At 34.0% G+C, this 19,122-nt stretch overlaps 1 protein-coding gene across 2 annotated transcripts in view; it reads left to right on the top strand.

Moving 5' to 3' along the window:
• The window catches only part of LOC123003667, a 98,712-nt gene that overhangs the window by 69,024 nt on the left and 10,566 nt on the right, over positions 1-19,122 (top strand). Inside the window, exon 2 of one of the 2 annotated variants that reach the window (XM_044396587.1) lies at positions 580-625. The exons of the other annotated variant lie outside the window; for it this stretch is intronic. Within the exon in view, the coding sequence (XP_044252522.1) occupies positions 580-625 (46 nt within the window). The remainder of the gene's footprint in view (positions 1-579; positions 626-19,122) is intronic. 2 annotated transcript variants of the gene reach the window in all.

The raw sequence follows: 19,122 nt of genomic DNA, 5'->3' as shown, positions 1-19,122 counted from the left end.
GTGCCCAGGAATTCAAAACTGGACGATATTTCTGTCGTTAACACTTTTTATTTTATTTTGTTTGCATAAGTGCAGACCACACATGAATCTGTTGGAACTGGTTTAAAATAAAAGGTTACTAAATCATTAGATATTTCACGAAAAAAATGGTCATAAATTTTGTTATTGATTTTCGTCATTATTGATTACAAACGTGGGTTCGTAGGTGCCATAAAGATAAAACGAATTTGCGCAATTTAATTTTTAATTATCAATTCTTGTCGTGGGTTTAAGTTATTAGAGTGAATATCGTGATCTCAATTTAAAACCCAACGTCACTCTACACCTGCAAAAATTGAAATTATAAGTGACCGACCACAGTTGGATTTCCTTTAATTTATATTGGCCTCACGTATCTGACTGGCTGAAATCAAAATTCAGGTTTCATCAGAATTTCAGCACAAACAAACATAGGTCAAAGAGATTCGATAATCAAAGAGTTCTTATATCAACTATGAACTTTTTTGACCATCAGAGCAAATTTTATCGGCAGAGTCGTCGTTTTTCTTGTGTAAAATCTGATAATTGTTTCGTTTTTAGTGGAAGTCGAGATGGTGCGTCATGCGGAAACTATCACCGGTTGCAGGTAATGTCTTCAATTTTCGAGTTGTAGACACAATAGGGGGAGTGCTATAGATCCTTCATCGGCACAGTAGGAGTCTCTAGAGAGCACCCATGGTAAACAGACTTTAGGCACTCCATTACCATAACCAAAGCCACGAAAAATTTATTCTTTAACGGTGTATTAGTTAATTCATAGTCCAATAGCGATCAAGGCGAAACCGCTGACAAGTGGGATTGAAGCACTTCTTGTCGTACAGTTGTTAGATGTTTGCCTTCGAGCGGTATGTTCGACGTGAGTTAAACCCTGTTTCGAACACTGTTTACTGCGGGTAACACAATACACCCCTGGTGACGTTTTAGTGGAGTGCCACCGCCAGCGGGCACCAAGTCACCATACGCGTGTTTGAGAAAAGATAAAGCTTATTCAGTCATTTTTAAATGACGTTTACTGAAGCGAGTATGTCTTTGACTGGCTTAAAGGATCACTTTTGAACTCAGACAAAAGGGAGATGAAAAAAGCATCATCTCATGACAATTGATTCGGCATTGGTTATTGTCATAATTTTGAATTAATTAATTTCGAGTTTGTTGGCGAAAATCTACAAAGGTTGTGATGAAAGGCCGGAAACCGGCGATTCTTTAATTTTAATGATGACTTTTCCAGGCTGAACGCTGGGAGATATTTCAAAGAAGTTTATGTCAAACGTGATAAATATCTTCTCAGACAATCAGACAAATTGACGGGGTGAAACAAATCGAATACTTTTATGTCGTTGTTTCCTCAGTCAGATCTGGGGAAAACTACTGACCTGAAAATTAACACTCGTTCGATAAAAATCAGGATTTTACTTCCAGCATATTACTCCAATTAATTCCATGGCTAGTCTAATATTTGTATTGTGTTTCATAATGAAATTTGAGTCGTTTCAATTATTCATTCGACAGTTTAGTGAAATCCGTCAGATATGAGTGTCTTCAGTTTGGATTTAATGAAACGCAAATGTTGCCTGGAATACTTCGGTAATAAAACAAGCAAGCCGAGAAAGTTCATTAAATTAACCCTCTGTTAAGAAGATTATGAACCAATTTTTAAAGTAGACTTAATGGGATTTCACTGACATTTCGCCGTTTCATTTTCATTACTTTTTGGAGAAAATTCTATTAAATGCCGCTTTTCGACAATAATTTCATTAAAACCAGCGTTTAGATTGAAACAGATAATTGGACACTACGATAAACCAAAGACAAATTTTTGCTCATTAAAGGTTTTGAATTAAAATGAGACTGTCATCAGAAATTGCACTTTTTGTAGGCCTTGTAAGCACTGTGATAACCTCTAATCTATTGACTTCAGAGGTCGTGCATTTTTTGCAGGAACAGTATTCCCGGCGCTGCAAGCTCTGTCTTGCGTCTGCAGGAATAATTCATTTAGCCACTAAACCGAAGTTTGTTTACAATATGGAACAACATGTTTTATCAACCAGGCGGCATGTTAACTATGTAGGTTATTAACATTCTGTTGTAAGGAATTATACGAATTAGGAGTGAATCAAAAACTCTGATAGTTCCTACTCTTATTATTTCTGTTATCTTTTTTTATCAAGGTTTTTATATTTTTTTCTATAAATATAAATTTACCAACGGTGCGTAAAATTTAAAAAATTGTTTTGACTAAACATAATTTCCTAATAATAATGGGGTATTTTTCCGTACCTTGTTTTGTATTAAACGTTTTTGCAGTTTGCGTAAATTGATTCAGAACATGGAAATAAGATACGTTTCGACAGGGAAATTTAATGCCAGGCTTTGGAACTCCTTTATAATCATTTTTGTCGGATTAAAAATTAATTTTCTTACAACTTGAAAATCTTTGGAATCGATTGAATTCTAAATGAGTATCGCATTGATAATTTAGGAGCAATTTATACAATTGCAATTGTGTTGAATTAAACCGTTAACAAACAATTTACACAAATTGATGATATATATTTCTTGGTTGTTGATGTGCGCTAACTATTGCATTTAGCGGATGTAATTCTTTAATGTTTTCGTTTTAGCTGAACACCCATGTGTACATTTGAAAAATTTCAGCATTATGAAATGCTCCGGAAATCATGACATGTATTAATTTATCACAAGATACAATATTTGTACAAGGTGCAACAAATTCGTATAATTTATAAGATACTTACATTGTCACCGCTTAGTATCAATTGCAAATTCTCTGTGCGATTGATTTTTTGAGGAAATAGCTGAACCGCATGCAATTTTAAAATCAACAGCTATAAAGCATAAAACTGCGAAATATTTTCATTAAAAATTCAATTAAGTAAGCGACAAAAAACATATTGCACCGTATCTTTTATCTTTTGCATCGAAATTGGCATTTAGATGAAATATAAATTCGATATTTTCTCTCGTTTATATTCCGCTATTGGTGATTATTTCCAAACCTGAACTTTTACAAATTAAAATCGCAGAATCAAAATGCAAATCAAGATTTCAACCCCGAAAATTCGTATTATGTATTAATATTGCATGAGAGTTATTTTCATCGATGATACAATGCGTTGTTTGATGTGGCCGCATTTTACTTTGAAAAGTTTTTAAAACCCATTTTTTGCAGTTTACATGCAGGAAACGTGATAAAAAGATAAAGCACTACGAGATAAATGATAAAACAGTCAAAACTTTTGCGTCATTGCAATCTCATGAATTATCGTCATCGAAAAAAATTGAACAATACATAGGTGTAATATAAAAATCTAAGCTGAGCTAACTTGCCTATACGGAAACTACTAAAATAGCTCTGGTCTTTTATTGAAAAGAAAAAAAAAGAATTCGAGTTTTGGTTATAAGAATGAAATTAAAATATGTAATTCTCTGAAAATCAAGGGAGAGTTTGCATAGGTAATAAATAAATATGTATATGAAATTACGAAAACCCGGGGCATAATAATAGACATAAATAAAAATTCAGTACAATTATTGGTTTTGTGATAATAATTGATAACTTATCACAAAATCAATACTATTTTGGCAATATTTTTTTAATTGAATAAATAAAAAATATAATTTTATCAATACGAGAAAATGGTAAAATATTACAAAAGCCCTCGCATTCCGCGCCGATATGGTCAGTCGGTCACCCACTGGTCGAGCAAATCACTGTACATTTTGTTGGTTATTATATTTTTTGTGCAAGTTATATTGGCCATAAATCAGCGTTTTATGCTGTTTGAGGGTGGCCTGCCGATATGATGTGCAGTTCGTGTGACCAATAAATGACATGACATGCGTTTGTCACCGGACTACACGTATGGTCACGGTTATGTAAGCTTACGAATTAATCAATCGTTACATTAATTTCGTTACTTCAGAATAACGATGGTTGAACACTGCTGAAAGTTGGGATAACGTGACTACTTTACAAATTGCTGTATGAAGCACTAAAAGTGCCATTTTTCAAGAATTTGCGCTTTTAATATGAATATAGCACGTATTAATTGCGCGGAAAAGCGCGAATTATGGCTGCAGTAATAATGCTTTGTTTATGGGAAAAAAAATTGAAATTCGAAACACGGTGCAGAACTGAACGAGGCTCAAAATGATGGGCGAAATTCAAGCAAATTTTGCTTCAAATTAAAAAATATCTGCTCACTAAATGAAACTAAACTTTTTTAACCAATTTTGATGCGTTGAAACGAGATCTGAAAACCACAGTCCGCCATCACATTCAGATTCTGAGATATTGACATCATCGTTATTCGCGCCGAATTGGTGCCTCTTATGAAAAAGGGGTGCACTCTGTCACCTTTTGTGTCGCTTGGGATTAGGAGGAGGTTCATTAAATATGTAGTGGGAGAACTATATTTTTTTTTCACAACCAATATAACCTCTTAATTTGGTCTCAAGTTTAACTATAGGATTCAAAAAGTCGCTAGAGGAGTTTAATGCAAAAAGGTCACTTTTCATGTTTTCTGAACGCTACCTTTTGGATTTCACTCTCTATTATGTTTATAAATTTGAAAAATGGCAGTATGTTTGCACAATAGCTAAAGCATTAAAGTGTGCATTATTTTGATTTTCTCATCGGTAATCAAAATAAATTGCACATGTTTTCTACAACAGTTGTCGGGTTACATTAAGTAAATCAAGATTTGATGCATTTGGGGCGCAGATACTAGTAACAATACTGGGATAAAAATATTAAAAATATGTATGTTGGGCGACTATTGTTGGTCTATTGAAAGCAAAACGGATAAAAAGCTGTATAAAAAGAATAAAAATAAAATTAATACATATTTTTTCTTTGTATATTATATTTTTTAATTCTCTTTTTTTATACGTATCTTAACAACTGGACGTGATGGAAAAATTTGGAAGTGAGACCCAAAATCAACATCACAAAATTAGTTAAAAAAAAGTTTTCATTAGATGAGCAAAAATGGTGCAAATTAGTGTTCTTAGAGCGACAAACTGGTAAACATAATATTAAAACAGTTCAGGAGTCGTTCATTTTATGATTAATTAAAATGGCTTGTTGTACAATTTGTCAAACATCACAGAGTGCACTTTGTCTCTGGAAATGTTTTAAAGGCCATACATTTTTTTTTTAGAAACAAACTAAACAACGTGTCTTTTTACAAGAGTCATATCTATCATGTGTCGAGATAAGGTAACATGTAGTAACAGTTATCGTATAAATATTGCGCCACATAAATTACAACGTATTATCTGCGAAAGTGATGGTCCCAAACATTAACAATAATTATTGTAAGCACATTTTTATACGATAACGATAAACTTGTTTGTTGTGTATTTCTAAAATTTGAACCTTAAAATCTGTTTGTTTTACATACTTGAAGCAGTTTTTTTATTTCTCATCCTTCCAAAAGTCTAGAAATGCTTTTCTCGACTAAAACGGGAAAATTTATCTGACCGTCGAGCTCCGCAAAACAACTTCCTTAATGGAACTTGATGAATTTTATCAATAGGAGTTGAAAGTCTCTTGTGAATCTACGACCAGTTCACGGCTTTTTTCTGCAATCATTAAGGGATTTTTCACCAAAATAAAAAGTGTGAAAATCGCTCTAATATGAAGGAATCGCTTTAATTTCACTCTCTTTAACGATTAAACAGGGGCAAACACTCCTTATAATTTGATTAGTCAGTTGACGCCGATCCGTTAAAGAAACGTCGAGGGTAACTTGTTAAATTACTTAGGGCAAATGGATTCCATCATTACTTTCGATGCAAATCAGGAACTAACGAGAGAAGTCTTTGAATCGAATATTTAGTGGAATTAATTAAATTCAACTAGAAAACTCCCTGTGAACTATAAGTCACAGTTAGGTGTAGTAGCAGCTGCGTTTTACTCGTCTTTTTCCTTTTTTTATTTTTATTAATGTTATTTTTTGCGAAAATTTATTTCACCGTTCGAAAGTTTTGAAACGAAATGTCATTTGTTGGTATCAAGGGGATTTCTTTCACACACAAAAGTCACACGCGTATAGTACTGAGATGGGCCACAATCACATCCTTATTACATAATCAAATAAATCTCAGCCTCAATTAAGGTAATTGTTCAAATTAGTGTTTCGGATTAATTAAAATACTTACAATTCTTTTTCTTCTGTGTGATAAACAATTTAATTAACGCTGAAATTATTATTGCGGAAAGCAACGAGTATGCTTTGGTACAGTGTTTACATTGTTTAAGCGTTTATTAAATTTCATGGACCGCATTGCAGGTTTTTGAAAAATTGGAATAGTATTAAAGTATCATTTCGCAACACTTCACGAAAAAAACACAAATATTTTCTCATAATTTCGTTCGTGATTTACATTTATTTGAGTAAATAGTCGGCGTTTTGTTCTCTCTTTATTGTAAATATCAGCATTTCAACACACCATAATTGTGTGTTTGAATAGGGTGGAATGTTTTAGTAATTTCTACGCCTTGTCGCAACTAAGGATTTTTGTTACGAGTTGTGTTATTCCAAATGTGCTTCAGCCTACAATTGGTTTAGTATTTATTGAAACTGTTGACCTGAACATAGACTTATTATGTTATTCGCCACATTCACACGGTTACACCACAACGTTTGATGTACACAAAACGGACCTTTAATTAATAGATAATTGGACGCCATATCTGCAGACATTTTGTTCCATTTCAACTAAATAATCATCAGCAAGTTGTTATCCAGCAAAAACGATATCGATCCAAGTTCTTGCTTCGTGATTAATTTAATTAATGTTAAGACATGAAGGCCGTTAAAAAGGCAGTTTGACAAATCCCTTTAGAACCAGGATTCCATGCGTTTATACCGATTCGATCAGCATAATAAGGTTTTACAAGACGTTTCGTTCGCAAAAATACATTTACAATAATAAACAAAGTCTGTAATAAATACTACACAAATTGAACGTAAAATTTTTTCGAAAATTAATTAGAGTTTTGTCAGTGTTCGTTTTTCCTTACGAACGATTTTTTTTAAATTGTGATGAATAAAAATTTGTAGATTTTAATTCATGGTAGGTACAAATCATATTACAAAAATTACGAAAGTAAGTTTGTCACTGGGTCTAGTTGTATTTTTTATTTTCTTATAATTACGCCTAGACGCTTTTTTAATGTTGCAACGCATCTGTATTCGTCTTTGTGTTTGGTATTTCGAGGTAATAACATGCATCAATCATTTCGTTTTGACACAGTTTATTTTCTTTGCTTCTTTCCGTCTTCTTAATGAGATGACGAGTATTGGAGAGATTTTTTCTAAAAATGTTGGATCTTAGATTTGGTTCGGGTTATTTGAGCAATTATCGTCAAACAGGGTGCCTTAGATCCGGATATCTGTCCAACATTTCGTAAAATTGTGTCTAACAAAGCAGGGAAGCGAAAGCCGCTATTTCGGGCTTCGTGTTAGAAACTGTATTTTTGTGGAGTGTCTTATAATGTAGCTAATTAATTTGTATGATAATGGCTAAAGGAAGTTAGCGTTTTCTCTTTGGATGATCTTAAATAGTTACTGCTTTGATCCTCTACGTCTCAGTTTATAACGTAATTAATTTTGGTTTGAGGCTATTGTTCTAACTGAATTAAAAACTGCTACCAACATAGTTCATATAAAATTTATTTTTAAACCAAACAATAATTTAAGCAAGATAGCAGGACCACCCTATAATAGCTATCAATCGAAAACTTGCACAGCTGTTGCGAACAAGGATATACCTATACAAACAACACAACATGCTATTTTGATAAGTCATGTTCATAAAATTTAACGGGTTTTGCTTGGGACACTAGCCGGCTCTTAGACCCCAAGCACCTGAAGGACCTAATATTAGTTTCATTATTCTCTTTAAACAGAACCCTCTCTACGCTCCTAAATGAGGTAACTAAATATTTGCGATTCGGTAGGGGAAGGGTTGGCGCAAAATTACACGTTTAGCATTGTGCAGTACTGATATTTTGTTAGCTGGATCAATCACTTTCGTTGCAAGACAAGCTTCGAAGCTAGAACCAGGTGAATGTCCACAGTTGTTCCAGATTCTATAGTAGTAGGCGTCGCTTTGCGTAAATCAGCAGAAACGTAGCTTAGGTCATACGAATTGCACCGCTTTTGTGCTCTGATATTGAAAAAATACCATTGAGTGATTTAGTGTTTATACGGCAATAAATTACAGGTGGTCCTTTTGAAAGCTCCAAAATTCATCACGTCAATACGTCACCGTTCAATGTCCGAATAAAATTGTTAATAATAACATGAGGGACATTGTTCCGAATTCAGCCCGCATTTTGCTGGTATAACCGATTCAATTCGCTATTGTTTAACAGATATGTTGATGGGGAAAGGACGCGACTCAAACTCCAACCCTATATCGCGGAGATAAATCACTGTTACTCCGGAATCCGGAAACATAACCCTACTCTCTGCTCCACTAGCGGTGGATGCATAAGCGAACACGCATTTGCTTTTGCGAGGAGCATTCGTCGATACAGCTATGAACTTGATGATGCTTTTGTCGCGGGACTTTGACAGGTTGAGGAATTCACACCGGAGACAATTTTTTATTGATTTATGGGAAAATTAGATGGAGGGGATTTTTTAGAGGAATGTCTTACTCGCGCACTGTCATGCACGACCGTGATTTATTAGCTTTGTATTTTTCATGCCAATCAAAACTAATCAAAGAAAAAGTGATCAATCAATCGGATTATCTCGACTTTGTGGCCAGAGGCCTCAGCCGCCAAGATGTTCCATTTTGGAAACTTTCTCAAATTGTCTGAATTGAACTATACCAGATGAATAAAAAGTATGGAAACAAAGTGTTTTGCATAAATTATTTGTTTTTTTGAAAAAACTAATTAATGAATTATAAAGTACTATAAAAATGTGACGTTTTATTAAGAATAAAGTTACATTTGTTTTTGAGTTCTAGAAATTTTTAAATTTTTTGAAATGGCAACTCACTGTACAACTATTTTTCTTATAAAGGTTATATCTAAGGATTACAACTAAAAAAATCACATAAGTTACTATTTTGACAAAAAAATCGCATAAACAACAAAATTTCATTCTCAAAATACCATCATATTTTTTATAGTAAAGAACCAAAACTTTTATTGAATCTTTAATTTTGTTATTTACCTAAGTCTGATTTGTTATTTTTTTCCTTGTTCACTGTAAGTGGATTTCAGTGTATTTTTGTCTAATAGCTTTCGTGTTGTTACTACGATATTAAATTTTGTTATTATTATTAAATTTAAAGCTTTGGTAGTAAAGAAGATATGATAATAACAATAAAATAAATTAAAAAAGTTTTGTTTTTGTTTTTTTAATATCTTTTTTAGAATGTAATTATTCATGAAACAGTATATTTTTGGTGGGTCCTCGAAACAAAGTAGATACACGAGTATTCGTGTAGAAACGAATAAAACGTTTTTCGAATTTTATGGCTTGTAAAAAGCTGCTTACTTTTACAATTTCTATATAAAAATTTTACTATGAGAATAAAAAGCTTGTTACATTGAAACAAACTGAATGTATGTCATTAGTTATAAGTACAAATTGCAGTGCGGTCGTATAATACACCTAATCAATTGGCTCTTACCCTTGAACTAAACAAAACGCATCGAATACAATCGTTGATCAAAGACACAAACAATGGCAGTTTTTTCGTTTTGATACCCAGTTATGACGAGTAAACAATCAGAAAACAATGCCTCTATTTTTTAATAAAACAGAACGGTTCCGGCTGTGAATATAAAAATTAATCATTTGTCGAACAGTTTGCCTCCAGCCTGAAAATGACTTTTATTTCACCTATTGTTGAGTTAAAATAATTAATATCAGCGGTGATGTTAATAATTAAAATGTCACTAGTATTTATGGTCGGGCGTAAATTTATTTGAAAAAGCTGCATTTAAAATTAGATGTGTATGACAACAACGAGCATCAGAATGCATCTCCTAGGGATTTTACGATTTCGACTATTTTTACTCAGTCAATTGTTGTGGGAATCTTGTGCTGGGATAATAATTTCTTGTTAATTGTCTAATCGATAAATGCGTAGATGCCAGTCACGTAATGACCCGTTTATTAATAATAGCAATTTCTGTACCCGCGCACTGACCCCAGTTGCGATTCCCATAGCAACTGAAGAACAAAGCTCAAGAAATACGCTGTGGGTGCCTCCGGGTGCTATTAAACCTGCCAAGGATGGGTCAAATCACTCATTTTCATCAATAAATTTCAAAAACATTGTTTATTGATGTTGATTGAAACCGCACTTTGTATAAGCTTTTAAAACGGAGCCTATGTTCAAGTAGATATATCGATCACTGTGCACGATGAACATTTTTATAGACACTTCAGTGACTTTTGAATAATGTATGTTTGGAATAGAGAGCTGAATCCGGACATTGCCGTCTATCACGCTTCTCTAATGGAACATCTTTTCATCTTCGCTATCCCCGGCTCTTTATTTTAATCGTGAATGTATAATTTACAAAGAGATTAGCCAGCGGCAGTGCGAAATAATTACACGAGCTGAATACTCGATCAAAAAGCACAATGTACATACGACATAATTAAATAAACACCAGTGCAACAAAACGTCAATAACACCACTTTTAAAGTGTTGGTATCTTTGGATTGAAAGTTATTTTTACCTTGCAACTATAAAGAATAAAACCACGGTAATGAGAGTTGCAATGAAAATGTTCGTGGCGTGTTTTTGTAATCGCAAGTTTATTTTACAATCGTGGAGAAAGAAAATAATTCCCGAGGCCACAATTTGAAAGGAAGACGTTTTTCTCCTCGCGTTGTGCAATTACCAAAGTTAGGCATTAATTTACATTTGCAAATAGTTAGGGTATAGTTTTATATAAGTGACAGCACCGGAAATTAAAGGACTTATTTGAAATCATCAGAGCGTAGTAATGATAAAACCACATGTATTTATTTTACCCAGTAATAAATAACACTTTAATAAGTTTTCCTAAAATTTCAATTTTAAAATAAGAAAAATTCTATAGGTTTTTAACATTCCTTCCGCTTTTACACGCGATGCGAAGCGTCAAAGTTTCTGCAGTGAAATAGTGTCACATTAAACAATCTTCAGAGAAAAACTTATCTTTTATCAGTTCCTTGTGGCAAGTCATTATTAAATTTCAGGTCTTTTTTTGATAAAGCAAGATTATTTTACAGTTTATTTCAGTTATTTTTGCTAAAAGTACCTAAAATACAGTTTTTGCGGACGAATTGCTAACGATGCAAAGCCTCAAAGCTTCAGTCACACACACCTTTTATTATTTATGGTTAATGTCATCAGCGCAAATTTTTTTTGAAAATTATGATCTTCGAATTTTATTCACCATAGTAACCAAATTGTTGTATGTACTAGTACCAAAAATAATGTTCCGTAAAGTCGCTATTTTTGGGAGTATACAAAATAGTAGATTATGTCATTAGAGTAGAAGTCAGTCTTTTTGTGCTAAGTCCAGAGATTGAAGGCCGAACGAAGTCGAGGCCGGCAACTGAACGAAGCACAAAAAGACCTTCTACTCTGAATGATATACAGTGAGTCCCGACTAGGTGAAAAGACTTTTGAACAAGATAAAAAAAAATTGATTTAAATTATTATTTTTTGGGGTTCAGCCCTGCTTGGTTAAAGACTAATTTTTAACATAATTAGTTTTCAACAATTAAGTATGTCTGGAAATTTTCAAAGAAAATATTTTTCTGTAGAATAAAGTGCCTTTTATGTGACAAATACTACAAAAAGTGATAAGTTGTTTAGAATCAATATCTAGGCCTGTATACCAAATTTCAAAATCATCAGCAAACTATGATTTTTCATTTTATTGTTTATTAATTCACAAATCAAAGAATTTTATTAAATTAAATTTTGTATAGAGTATAGAGTTGAAAAGTAGATTTTTTTTAATTTAATTCCTACTAGTAGAAATGATTTTTAATGATGAATGTTTGTTTCAGGTAAAGAATCGTCTAAGCTGTAAATAGTTGGTAAGCTGTTCCAGATAAAAACTGGAAAACATCTTTTTATTTAGACATAAATACTTCAGGAAAGTCAAAACATAAATTGGGTATTTATTTTTACGAAAATGAAAAAATTATCCAATGGAAATTTTTGTTATCAGAGATGTAGATTGCTTTTCTTCTAATTATGTATTTCAGTAAATGAAAAAAAATTCTCGGTTTTCTTTTAACTGAAATAAATTTAAGAGGCATGTAGAAATGAGAGTTCTCTTTTTGTATATACATTCGATCGAATTAAACCGTAAAAATTTTTTAGTATTTAAATTGGCTTTAACAAACGAAGTTTTCATTTTAATATGGAATAGACTGCAATATTGATTTCCAGTCAGTGGCTGAATAGGGGTTTCATTCAAACAACCTAAGAAAGTTAGTCATGTTATCGGAACTTGAGCAGGTACCGAGTGATTCACGTAATACAAATTAATGCCGGAGGTGGGCGCATTCGCATCCACATGACGTGTTTGAGGATGCACATTTCCAAGATATGCCAAGCACATCCGGAGCGAACATTTACTCCAGTTGACAATTCAGTTTGGGAAGTTTGGACCGTTGACCGTCTCCACATTTACATACAAGTATCTGTGGCTCATTTGCGCGTGTAAACTGCTGATTAAATGAGTCAGACTGTCTCCCGTGAGTTGTAACTTAATCAAAGATGCAACAAACGCGGCCCATCAATGATCATATTTCGTTGGAACTCCCGTGGCGTTTTTGTCGGTTTAGTAAAAAGCTCTGTTTCAGGCGCACAAAGCGAACGGTTTGCCTCATACAAAACCTTAAGACCACAGGGCAAAAACCTACCGTGTCAGTCGACGCGTACTGCTTTATTCAGGTCCGGCAATTGAATACAAATCCCTCTATGTTCCCGGGAAACTCGTAGACAAATGAAATATTATATAGGACGGAAGAAACGTTAGCTGACTGAAAGGAGCTTTTTTACACTTGGAGATCGAGATATCCGCTTTTGTCGATTTCAGTTTCCAATTTTTGCGTTTTTCGGACGTAATTTATTGCTTCTTGGGGTAGATCATTAATTATTTTCGGTCGTGGTCTTGATATCTCTGCCATTCGGTGCTTTTTTAAAACAGAAAAACACAAAGGGTGTCATCTCGACCAAAAAAGTTTTTACTTATACAACAAATCTTCGCCACATCGAGGGATGATTGCATATCTAAAAGTGTCTATTGTGCAGAGGATCTCTTGAAAGGTTCTTCAAACACATGTAACAAGATTTCAGACTTGTTTATCTACATAGGGTGCTGAACAGAGTTTCAATTTCGACAAAGTGTTGTTACATATACTATAAAAAGAGAACAATATTAATCAAACATAAACAAACTTTTGTTCCATATTTTGTAGGAAGAGTAAAACTAAACGATATCCATTTGTAGGCATGAGCAGGAAATTTAATTTGGAGTAAACAAATTAGCGCTCCAATATTGTGTATGAAATTTTGGCGAAAAGCCATCTTCCGAAATTTGCGTCGTAATTTTTTTATGAATCCTGCGAGTAACTTAAAACTTTTGCGAACCGAGTTAGATGTACTTAGGCTTTGCGCTGCTTTCGCAGACATGAAATTGGCACATTCTCATATTTGCATAACCAAGTCCAATCCAATTCCTCATTCACAACTATTTTACTTCCATCAAACTTTTGAATCGGCGGCTAGCATTATAGGTAGTTTCTGTGCAAAAATCCGCTATTGTGTTTTGTAATTTATTTTATTCGAAAAATGAGGGCCTTATAATAAATATTTCAATGGAATGTCATTTTAAACTCATTCAGGATAGTCTATTCAATAAAAATACTCCGACTCAATTTGACGAACGCAATGCATAACAAACAGATATGCGTCTGCGAATGCCAGAATTTTTTCCACTTGAAGCGCCGCGGTTTGACATTCCAGCAGCACCGAAAACAATTTCGCACTGCGTCTGGCCTTATGTCACAACAAATAGATTTCCTGCATATTTTTTCCGAGAGCAAACTGACAAAATATAAATCGTACGAGCGGCCGATCAAATTGAATTTGTGGCGGCTTTATAGAAATATACTGTTTCATGGGCAAAAAATTGTTGTTTTATGTTAAAACTTTCTTAGTGCTGCATAATTGTTCCTAATCGGCTTTTATTGAGAAAATTATCTAAGTATCCTGCAGTGTAGTTTTAAACCGTTTCAGACAGCTTTTTATAGTTTTATATTTCTCTTCAGTTGAGTAATATTTCCTAATCCACTTACTAAAAGCTCGTTGTTAAAATCTTTAATGTCTGATGGTTTTACTGTTCAGTTTGTTTACTTACACGCGTATGAAGACTCATAAACACCGGATAGCTCAGTTAATGACATTTTTGTGGAAAAGCTAACAGAACCGAAATTTTGTTCATTTATTTCCGGCAAGGATTTATATTAATTTAGTTTAATTATTTTCGTATTCACCCACTAGGGGCGTAATACGTAATTTGAATATTAAAACAGATTAATTACATATCAATATTGATCCTGTGTTTCCCGTTGTCCAAACACCAGTTCTGTTGAATTTTTCCGTCCTTTATAAATCGATCGAATCTTGATCAAACTTTTATGAATCCTGTGGGAGTTCTTCTACCTAAACTTTCTATTTGGGAATAATCCGCTAGGGTCAGCATTTAGTGACTCTAAAACCATTCTGTCCAGTCACCAGCGGTGTGCTTCGAGGAACTTTACTACATACAGTACGAGTGTAGAATATAATTAATTTGACAAAAAATCGGATTAGTTCTTGTTTAACAACATAAGTGGCAAGTTTTGTCGTAACGGCTGACCAAACAGCGTTTTCTCTCTAACTAATAACGATGATATCGGAATAAATGGACTCTTTGTGTTCAATCTCCACGTGTGTAAGTCAGTGTCGCCTGTCGGGAAGTTTATTCCTCATTATGTAACCTTCTTGTACATATAACGTTGCTATTAATTTTAACGTAATGGGTGGGCGTTTTATCTCTTCTACTTGAACTGAAAGCTGGTTACTGTCAGAAAAATTACTCTTCACCACTTAGCAACGAAGGACCAGTTTCTGTTTCATTGTTGTGGTGTAGCTTGAAAAAGTTTTGTTTCAGTAGCATAGAATTTAATTTAATTACGCCAGAACACCTACATATGTATTTTTGGTTGTAGGAATGCCACATGGGGCTACTAGATATTACGACTTATCACCAGTGGGGGAAAGTTTGTCATGCTGGCCGGTCGTAATTGCTGTTTGGATTATGTCACATAAAGTTAATCTTAACGGAGCAAAAACTTCTGCTTTGATGTAATTTGAGAGAGATGTGTTTGATAAAAAAGCTAGGATTTTTTCACACTTATCCCGACATTAACGCTACCTCGTTTAACAAATGATATGCAATTTAAATTTGAAATTTTAACGTGTTTTAAGTGAAGTGCAGTGGGACTTCTTGCTTTACTATCGATATGAATTATTTATAAATTACTGAGTTTTCATAGAAATGCTCGTCATCTAGACTTACAAAAAAAATATATTGTTACAAGATATTCAAAAAAGCATATATTTTTAAAGTATAATATAATCCAAACCAAAAAGCGGAGAAGGACGTTTTTAAATAACAGAAACACTGTTAAGGTACATAAGGTAATCATAAAATAACAGAAAAGAAGGAGGAGAAAAAAATGATAAAGTGGATTAAAAAGAAATAAAACTAATAGCAGAAATAGGGATTCCTCAATTAGGAAACAAAACTGTTGGAAGGTAATACGAAATTCTAACAAATTTGTTGGTTTTCTATCTATAAAAATATATAAAAAACAAGCTCTATTGGCTTAATTTAGTTGCAAAAGTCATGTTAAAAGAATGAAAAGGAATTTTATAGATGAGCAAAAATTACAAAGCGCGTAAAGTGATTTTATAAATTTTGTGTATTTTTGATTAAATTTTATAAATCTAGTCTTTATTTCGGCATAATTCTCTTTTAAAAAATTTCAGCCAGATTTTTTACGTTACGGAGCAAATCTTAAAAGCCTCTTAGAATTCTTAATCTTTATAAAATATTAGCGTTCAAGGAGAGCAAAAGATTTGATAAATAATAGATGAAAAATAAATAAGCACCACGTGTATTATTAAATAGGCGGGGAGCTTTCAGTTAGTAATACGTGAAGGGTAAAAAGCCTGATGAAATTCTTCTGTAATAATAAAAACAGAAATGCAACTTTTCCATTCTATTGAACGGAACGGTTAAAATAGCACATTATACGCTAAAGCGTCCAGATTATCAACGCACTCGGTACTAACAATTCAGCACATGTTTCATTAATTTTTTCACATTCGTACTGATCCTGACACGGATTTCCATTCTATTGGAACAGCGTTAATTGTAACTACAGTTAGTTGTCCGGGGGGCAGTTCGAAATAATTGATTCATCGCAGTTGGATGGTTTAGGGCGAAATAGAAGCTTGAATTTTTGCATTGGGGCAAAATTTAGTTTTTAGAAGGTGGATTACCGAAATAAAAAATTGTCCTGGAATTAATTTGCCAGTATTACTCATCGTTTCAAACCCACCCTAGCACAGCTGTTTGTGCTTGGTAAACATCGATAATGATCAGGGGATATAGAGTAACTACTCGGAGCGTGCTTAAAAACAAGCAATGTTTATTTTAAGGAGGTGTCGTCTTAAGTTAAGCTCAACACTACTAATTTTACGGTCTATTTTTTGTCAGTGGTGCTGTCAACAAACCCACTTAAAATTTCAAATCTTGCCGATACGGCGATTTTTCAAGAAGCGGTGTTAAGGATCTTTGTCTGGAGATAAGTCAAGCGTGAATAGAGGCACCTATTATATTCATTGGGAAAATTAATAGTTTTAATTGCCCGTTTAAGAGCGACTTGAGCGGTGAAAGTTGGATAAGGCGCCTCGAAGCTCTGCGGTTTTGTCGTTGAATTAGCTGCGAATAAGCGCATAGACAAACCGAGAAATTAAATCGCATCTGGTCCACCGACTTTAAACTTAGTTACATACAAACCCACCAAATATCCCGGGTTTGGCTGGCTTTGCGAGCCGGCTTTAAGCCGACACGAGCCCGGGAACAATTCAGGAGCTGATCGGGAAGAAGGATGCAGACGAATAAGGCCCTATGTGAAATGTCTATATTAAAAACGTGGCTTATAATGTATTTTGCCCTTTTTATAACATCTTTCTCGTGTGTGACTACACTTCTAATCTCTTGTGATCGATTTGTGGAGTTTCCTTTTTCTTATTGTAAATTAACATTTAAAGAATACTACATTGTTCGGGGAGATAATAAAACTTCTGGAAGAGTTTGGAATATTTTGATCTCGAGGGAGTGTGGAAGACTCGCTTGCTTTGGATTTCAAAGCAAAAATTCATACAATTTTCATCACAACATAGCTGTTATTGGAAAGAGGTATTAAAAAGAGGTAAAATAGAAAATACCGGTGATACTTGAGCTCTTCGATTATCCTGAAATCAATTTTTTTCTTATACCTATGGCTTCAGAATGGTGAAAACCGAGACATGAGATTTGCACTGATGAGCAATGTGGCGCTTTTCAAGAGGAAAATGCATGACCGGAATATGAATTTTTCGCTTTAAGGGAAATAATTCGAGAACTCCTTCGCGAACATGACACAAAGTAAACAGAGCATTTGTGGGAAACCATGAGGCACCTGTCTTTGCAACCACCTGCGTCTCCATTAAATTACCCTCGTTCTTTGGTCAATAAAAGTATAGTCTTGTACTGAACTAAAATAAATCTACACTCTTTCTCCCCAAAAATCTATTATTTATTATAGTTTTACATATATTTTAATTAAAAGAGAGTATGAATCCTAAATTTCAGTAAATTTATACATTTCTTTCTTTAACATTAGGTTGAAACTTTTATTAAGTTGAAGGCAATTATCAAATACAGCTTTTTGTGCAACACCAAAGCTGGCGATATTTCCCATATTCCCTCTAAGGCTCTATGGATGAGCTTCGTAATCTTTTAGGTAATGACATCGGGAAGAGCTGCCACGTCACTTTCCGCAATTAGTGCTCGAGTTGTATATGTTGCGTTTGCAAACTTTGTACGATTAAAGTCTGCGGCGTAATATAAACGAAGCCGAAGCGCTTTTTGTGGATTTATCGGAAAGAAAGTTTTTATTCGTATTAAATTAGCGAGGCATTAAAGTGGCCCGAGGTGCTGTAAGTGACGATTTCGGAACTGTGCTTCGGCGTTGAAAAGCCCGGGGAATTTCCTTCGAGATTAGCTCAAGGAAACTTATCGATCTAATCCACTAATCACCTTATTAAAGTTTAATTTGTACACCCCCTTCGGGCCCAATCGGGCACCTTTATCAAGCGGGGCGAGTTAAATTGAATTAAATCCACCCATATCATGTTCATTGGATAATGGTAATATCGTTAACATGATTGTTTGCTTTTCAAAATCTCGTGTAAAACACCGGTGCTCTCCGATATTCGGTTGTTGATTTACACAAAAAATGCAATTTTTATACATATTTGAACAGAAAAGAGACCAGTTGGTGTTAATAATACACTATTTTTTGCCAGCTTTTTGTCGTTTTTCCAAACCGATTCGCTTTGTCTCTCTAATTGTGACAATTTTGTTGCTCCGTTAGTCTGAACGTTTTGGACAGATTTATATTAATGAAAGCTTTTTGAGAGCAACTTCTACAAGAGCAGTTTGCTCATATTTGGTGACAATATTCGGGAAATTTAATAACCCCGCACATCTTTTTTATTAGAAACTTGAGTTAGTGACCGGGGGAGTGCGTTCGAGGGCGCTTATGCGGTCCTGCAAACGATTTATCAGCAGGATGGACCGCCTACGCGACCCAATGTCAGAACCTGGACCTATTACTTTCCCATCCACTCGTGCACTAATTCCACTTTTGGTCGAAGAGTGTCAGAATTGATCACCGAGTCCCACTTCAA

This window comes from Tribolium madens, unplaced genomic scaffold (assembly GCF_015345945.1).
Source record: "Tribolium madens isolate multiple individuals breed KSU strain unplaced genomic scaffold, Tmad_KSU_1.1 Scaffold_1;HRSCAF=32;Tcas5.2_LG8, whole genome shotgun sequence".
In the NCBI taxonomy this organism is placed as follows: Eukaryota; Metazoa; Arthropoda; class Insecta; order Coleoptera; family Tenebrionidae; genus Tribolium; species Tribolium madens.
This window is presented reverse-complemented; position numbering and strand designations above follow the sequence as displayed.